The 7594-nt window shown below is 40.4% G+C and overlaps 1 protein-coding gene and 2 non-coding genes across 3 annotated transcripts; all 3 read right to left on the bottom strand.

Annotated features, from left to right (window-relative positions):
* Positions 1–3836: 3836 nt before the first annotated feature.
* On the bottom strand, positions 3837–7350 carry EEF1B2 (eukaryotic translation elongation factor 1 beta 2; the record flags this gene model as incomplete). Its single annotated transcript, XM_026853306.1, has 5 exons — positions 3837–4027; positions 4486–4611; positions 5292–5358; positions 5735–5858; positions 7208–7350. Coding segments are annotated over 5 exons (615 nt in total), but the record flags the coding sequence as incomplete, so codon positions are not given.
* LOC113482575 lies at positions 4857–4990 on the bottom strand. The gene has a single exon (XR_003398865.1). It is a non-coding gene; the product is annotated as a small nucleolar RNA SNORA41 (small nucleolar RNA).
* Positions 5431–5511, bottom strand: LOC113482573. The gene has a single exon (XR_003398863.1). It is a non-coding gene; the product is annotated as a small nucleolar RNA SNORD51 (small nucleolar RNA).
* Positions 7351–7594: the final 244 nt, after the last annotated feature.

Raw genomic sequence — 7594 nt, 5'->3', positions numbered from 1 at the left:
ATTTGAAATGTACAAAGATTTAATGAAGGTGTTTCTTACAGAAGCTGAAATTAAAGGCCCCCCTGCCACATTTGGTCTTTTTCTGTGTTTGAACTTTCAAGGCTCAAAGAGGTTTACAACTATCAGTTGCTCCTTATTGCTGTGTCAAACAAAGGTTAAGAAATAACACACCATTTTGTTTGCCTTTATGACAGTCTTGAAAAGATGGGTAGGGTGAATTCAACAATATTCTGTTACAAGCCTGTAGCCAAATGTGAGGCAAGACAGTACATCCAGGAACTGGAGTCCACTCCTATAAGAAAGATGAAGTAGTCCCAGTTATGCTATATTTTGTTTCAACTTGTTGCTCTCTGTAGAATCACACGTGCATCAATGCAAATATGTATCCTGAGTGGAGTGGACCAATTTCTGATGCAATACCACTTAATTAAAATGTTGAATGTGAGATAAAACTCCACTAAAAGTAAAAGCACAAAGCTTTGGGTAAATTTGAACTAGTTTTTCCTTGTTATTGGCCTAGGTATGTAGAATAAAGCTGCCTTTCAGATAATCTACCTAGTTTCTATGGCTTGGCAACACACATACGTAGCATTTATACTGTAATTGAGGCCTTATATGTAAATATATTTGCTTTTGTATAAAATATATATATATATGCATGCATAAGCACATCAAGTATTGGTTGCTGTACAAATAGAAACAGTCTGACTGTGTTCTGTAACTGTTTTTTTGGGCTCTGGTTTCAGAATTTGGGAGAGTCAGGCAGGACCAGTGGAATATCAATGTATTTCACTTTGGGCTGGAAAGTTGGTAAGCAACACTCTTCCTCTGAGTCATTTGCTGCCTGGTACATAGTGACTCATCGTAATATTTTGGCACTGGGCTGCTGAATGTGCCTAAATCAAACATTTTGCAGTTTTTCTTCACATGTTCCCTGACATCTTTCTAAGAATGATGTATTAGTACTATTCTCCTGTCTGTACTCCAAGTGAAGTAATAAAATGTTGTCGTTTCCAAAGAATGTGTTCATTTGCTTTTCCCAACTGCAGTGTGCAGTTACTGTCTGTTGTGGTTTAATCAGGACACTGTCCATACTTAGAACAGCTCATTCCCAAAGATTTTGGAAGATGAAAGCAAGCCCTGACCCTTTTTACTACAGGAATTAAAATTTATGTCAGCTTTCTTCTTGCATGTCGGTTATGTGAGCACACATACTGCTGTATACCATAAAACTATTGATTTTCAAATGGGGGAACATACATACACTGTCTTACATAAATTATCAGAAAGCCTCCCCTGAAGTAAACCACAGAGATACGGAACAGAATTGAATAAGGCCAAAATCAGCCCTGGTCTACAGAATTGAGTGGATTAGCAATTCTGCAGTGTAACTGCTACCTCATTCACACTAAGACCAGTTACAGAATTATCTCCAAATCATTTCTGCAATAGTGGAAGATACCTAAACAAAACAGGTAACACTCTAAGTTTCTGTTTCCAAAGAGTGTCCAAAACAATACCAATAGTTCTACACTGCTTGGACTGAGGCATGTTCATTCAACCCACCACAATGGAAAAAAAGACACATAAAGGGGATCTATCTCATCATGCTAAAAGATACTATAGAAAAACACTTCATAGGAAACAGCTCTATGATCAACCATTCATTCAGGAATAATAGCTATTGACACGTTCCATAATAGACAGCTTCTTGTTACTTACTCTTACCTGCTTCCTGAACAGTTTGTGCTTCTAAAGGTTGTTATGTAATTAGTTTGTAACCAATACTTTTGTTGAAACTGTTTCCCACTGTTCTTATTTAAGTTTTGGAGGTTTCTGCTGATCTTCCTGTTGAGGTACACTTGGGGTAGGAGTGTCTCATTTACTCTAAGAAAGGTGCTGATTTTTCACAGGCACAGTGACACAGCAATATACCAGCACAGGCTGAAATACTACACAAACCCCACTAACATTGATCTATGTGGATTCTCTGGAATTCTCTTGCCCATAGGCCTATCTATTTTGAAACTGGGGAGACTGCTCTTTAGCTTTTTCTGTCTTGTTCCCGTGCAAGTTTCTTTCTAACATCAGGGAAGAAAAAAACCAAAAGAAATCCCAGCAACTGAAGAATTTGTAACATGCATGCTTAGCGTGAGACACATGCACAAAAATCCAGCTTGGCAGGTCTGATGGATGGCTCTTAGTGCTGTGTTTTAGTTACAGTCTATAAATCAAACAATTTTATCCACTTGGAGCCTTGCTTTCAAGGTCGAGGAAAGCGTTTAAGAAGGACATTGAATGGGAGGTCAGAAACAGTGATAGCCAATAATAAAAGATTACATTTTTGTGGCAGAATTTTTTTTTTCTGATGCAGCATTTGCTAATTTCTTTTAACACCACCATGACAGAATTACTAAAACTAAACTACATGATTTAGCAGCATAGAGAATTGCCACAGAAAGGGTACTGGGCATTAATTACACACAGGATGACACTAGTCCTTTAGAAGTTAAGGTTATGGAAGATAGGAATCAAGCCTGTAATTACACTTACTTTCAATTCTTTAATCATGTTTTAAACCTCTGTCTGGCAGGCATATCTTTTTCCTGAGACAGATTTTATAAAACAAAGCTCTCACATGATCTGAAGTTGTCAGACCTTTGAACAAAAAGGACCTGCTGTGCCAGATAACCACACACAGATGCTCTGTGAAAAAGAACAAAAAGTTATTTCAGCTGCCGCTGTCAGCATCTTCATCTCAGTGACCAATGTGGCACATAAAAGGCTTCCATTTCATCATCACAATAATCTCCGTCTCAGTCTAACAGGCCTAGAAATGTGGATTTGCCTAGAAGCTTCACAACTTTAACAGCTTTTGCATTTGTATCATTCCTATGGATAGTTTTTGGAAAACAACTTAGTTCTGATAGGTTCTTCAACCTTCTTAAAATGTCAATCTAGAAACCAAGTTAGAGCCAAGTAAGCAGCTCAAACTGGTCTTAATCATGCTATTTTATCTTTGCATTTTAACTGAAAACCTATTTTTTAAAATGTTTTTTAGCTTGAAACATGATTCAAGTTTATTAGGCAAGTAAACTATTCATCTACTTGAGCTGTAGCCCGTGGTCACTGCACCCCCTCACTCCTCCCACTGCCACGCCGTGGGCTGGCCAGGCGGTGCCTGTGGCAGGTGCCTGCTGCCCCCTAGTCGCCTCCGAGGGGGTGGCGCCTCTCGCGGAGCACAGCGCCGCTGCCCCAACGTTTTCACACCTCAGAGGGAAATAGCTCCAAGTCCACACAACAGAGGAGAAGGCACCAGGGTAAGTCTCAGGTCTCAGCAAGTCTGTTTCGCTGCATGCACCGTCACCTCTCAATATTGCAGTTGCTTTTAACTTGCCTTCATCTCTACTCCCTCAGTCAATCTGAGCCTTAGCTTCCAACATAAGCCACAGTAATTTGGTTAGCCACCACCCTTACTGAACAAAAGGAATTTATCCTGTTTATATAATCTTTAAAAAGTTACTTGCACTTTGCCAGAGCCCTGTGCCTTTCCCTTAAAACCATCCCTCCTCCCAGAGGCATTACAGAAATTTCCGAAGATGCAACTTCCTGCAAAAATGGAGCAAAGAGCATTTCAGATCTTTAAAGCCATGTGAATGTCAAATTGGGATTGATGGTAACAGCACATTTCCATTTCCTCTGCTCATGCTCTTGGGTATTACAGTGGGGTGGTGGAACAACCCTGAAATTGTTTTAGCTTTGACTTTACCCATCAACCAGATTTTACATTTATGAGTTGGATTACACCATGATTTTTAATTAATCAGACAGCCCAATTTTTGCAATTACATTTATTCTAGATATATCAAGACTTAAATCTTATTGAAAGCAGCTACATCCATTGATTGTACATAATCTTCAAAAGCTGTTATTCTCTCTTCCAGCATATCTGTTCCCACTTTATCATCTTCAACAACACACTGGATCTGAAGCTTTTTGATACCATAGCCAACTGGTACTAGCTTGGCTGCAAAAGAAAAAAAGGAAAACAACATTTAGTGCTGCTTGATTGGTACAACCTCTTAAAAACACAGATCTATGATTGAACTGACCGAAGTAGTTTTTCTGATTTATTTCCATATTATAGACTGCCTAATCAACAACACAGCTTTCATCGCAAGGTGGTCAAAAAGGGTTTGGTTTTGTGTGTTTCCAGCCTTCCTCCAAACCACTGATGGGGGTGCATGGCTGTTTGCTGCATCAGGAACCGTACAGCAAGATGCTGGATAGCAGAGCCCAAGTTTTAAAGCTTTTAAAACCTGTCTGATTCTCACCCTGTCACAATACTGAAGTACTCTTAATTCCCAGTTTTAGCTACCTACATTTTCACAGGTCAGCAAACAGTGACAAATCTACCTACTCATACACTCTCTTAAGAGACCACATTAACTCCCTCTCCCTGGTTTGTAGTTTTTTCCTACTTACAAGATCCCCAGACCAAGCCATCTGCTTGAATGCTTCGAACACACTCCTCTAGTTTGGCCATGTCTGTCTCATCATCCCAAGGTTTCACATCAAGCAAGATTGATGATTTAGCAACGACAGCTGGTTCTGGGGGAAGAAAATCACTATTAAAAGCTAGGAAATTTTCAAACACTCATGAATATACTTGTGAACTAGCTTTACAAGAACTTCCCAATTTCATCAACAAGAACCTCCTCACATAGCTGTGACAGGCCTCTTGTACCAACACACATTTCAAAAGTGTTTAAGCTATACACATTCCAAAGTTCAAGATGTAGATATATATGTTCTTGAGAAATAGCCTTGTAAGAAAACATGGATTAAGCAGCTAACACTGTTTGTTACATAGGAAGTCCTTTTCAGAGGATCTGAGAAGGAGCTTAATGCTGTGTAACAGTTTATTTTCCACAGAGGGAATACTGCAACTGCTACGGTTCTGAACAGTTCCAGACCAGTAGCTGTGGAGGGGCCTGCATATTGCAGCCTTTTCTCTAAACTTTTAAAGAAGAATCCTGCAGTTACCTCTTTTTATATAGAAAGCTCAGCCTTAGGGCAAGACAAAGAAGAGTGTATTAAACAGAACACAAACTATGTTAAGGTTGCCATTTGCTATGGGGAAGGCTAAACTCACAGGCAATTCAAGTGAAGCTAGTTACTCCCATCTCATTCCAGTCAAGTTTACCTATTACAGTTAGTGTTTCTAGCCATCCTATTCAAATGCATGGAAATTAACCCAAGCATAAAAAATAAGTTCTTGGTAGCCATACTTTTGGACTTCTTTGATTCATACTGAGCCAGACGTTCTTCCCTCAGTTTCTTTGCTTCTTCACTTTCCTGAAAGAGAAATCTAAAGTTACAGAAAAGCAACAAACCCCCACATCTTTAAAGCATTACCAAACTGACTGGCATCTACTCAGGCAAAAAACAAATCATCACAACTATCAGCCGAAAGATGGTGATTTTTTGTTTTACTCATCATGTAACCAGTCATAGTACACAGTTCACCCTACTGCAACACATCCCCTTCAAGCTCTGACTTTTTACCTTTCCAAGCTTTTCTGTCCTGTAAAGACAGCTGAATGAGAATTCCAAGTAGGATCTGGTATCAAGGTCACAAATTTCAGTAACTTAAAACTAGTTAAGGCAAAAATTTGCCTACACAGGTATTTCTGAAAAAACCAGAAACATAATACAAAAAGTCCACAAGTACCTCCTCATCATCAGATCCAAAAAGATCAATGTCATCATCATCTTTGCTATCTGTGGCTGCACCTGTTGTATCTTCAACATCAGCAGGACCGTACTTCCCCAAAGCCTTCTTTACTCCTGGCAAGCTGAAAGAAAACAACAGATATTAGGAACCTACTCAAATGTCAACACAAATTTTGCCAATCTGTCAGTGAACCTACAAGTGCATTCATAATGAAAATGCTGTGCTATAAGAAAAACCACCCAACTAATTCTGTTACTTGCAAACAGAACCTCCCCAAAGACAACCCCCAATGCTCCTGACATGCTAGGTAAGACTACAGCAAATCCCATATTCAAAGATCGTTCGTCAAGGCCAAAGTGATCTTGCCCAACACTGCTGCTCTGCCTAAGTGGATGGATAGAAAATGCTTTCTTATTGGAATAATTTATCCACAATATATTCCATGTAAGAAGAGTTATCAACTTCTTGTTCATGCTTCCTTAAAAATATTTTAGTTTGGTCAAAAACTAACAGGGACAGCAAACACATTGCAAGGTAACTGAACCTGTGACTTTGGAAGTTTCAGTCAATACTATACTCTGAACACTAGCTCTCAACAGCACACAAGGGACCAGAACCCCCAAATTAATTCTCCTATAGCTCATATAGTTCTGTAGTCTTAGAATAAGCTCATAGTTCTATTGTTATTGTGAACTGCTGTTACAAGAGTCATTTAGTCTTCAGGGACTAGAAGCAGTTTCCACAGAGTGGAAGCAACTTTGTGAAACAACTTTATAATCCCACTCTCCTTTTGCATTGTAAGAGCTTCAGAAACAGACTGGTGACTGAGCCACCCAACTTTAAGAGTTCCCTCAAACAGGACTGAGGCACGTAGAGGAGGCAGTGTAGCAATACTGACACTACCTATGCTGTACCTTTTTAGAGAGGCCTGCAGTCTCCATGGATGTCAATACAGCACCTTTCATGAACACTAAAATCACTAAAAAAGAAAAAAGATAACATTTGCTTTCGTATTTCCCCTTCTTCATATGTGCTTCTGCACTGCAAATCAATTGTGTTTTGTCTTCCAGGACTAAAAACCTGAACGAACCATTTCCTTATTTATCATCCACATAGTGTGTATTTTTAAAGATTCCTGTAATACTTCCTTTCGTGGGGTTGATTACTAGTCATTTCCAGCCTTCAGCATAGTTCTCGGTGTAAATGGCAGCAACAAAGCTCAAAGCTTTTCTTGTAAGCTTTAGCAGAAATGTCAGCAACTGAAGAAAGACAGAATCAGGTTGCTTAAATTGTGAAAAGTGTAATGTATTGACAAAGGTCTGCTCTGCTTCTAGAACTGTTCCTGTTCTAAGGGCAACAAAAAAAGAGCCACAGCACCAGTGAAAAACTTTTGTTCAAACTCGAAAAAACAAATACAATACTTTGCAGGCCAACTCGCACATATATTCCAGCTTCGCAGATTAACCATACCTTGCCTTTTGCTTTTCGTACGACTTAATATGATTGTACCACCGAAGAGCATGAAACAAGTCTGCAGGAGGTGGGGCAGCGATTGCTTCAAAGACTGCTATATCAGCCTGAGAAGGGACATACCTGCGGAGAACAAGCCGAAGTTAACCCCCTTCCTCGATGCACGCAGAGATGTGAAGCAGCAGCCGCCGAGCACTGAGACGACCGCGCCGCAGCAGCGGTCGGTGCGTCCTGCTGCTAGGCCCAGCGGCAAGCACCGCGGGAAGCTTTAAGAAGCCTGGCGGGCTCGGCGCCGCGGGCGGGCTGTAGCGGCCCACAAGCTCAGCCAGCGCAGCGCTGGGCCACCCAGAGGCCTTGCGGCAGCAGCTGCCCGAAACCGAAGCACAC

The sequence above is a fragment of the Athene cunicularia genome, assembly GCF_003259725.1.
Source record: "Athene cunicularia isolate RWA chromosome 7 unlocalized genomic scaffold, athCun1 chr7_part2, whole genome shotgun sequence".
Taxonomy (NCBI): Eukaryota; Metazoa; Chordata; class Aves; order Strigiformes; family Strigidae; genus Athene; species Athene cunicularia.
The sequence above is the reverse complement of the archived record's forward strand: the minus strand, read 5'-3'. Positions and strand labels throughout refer to the sequence as shown.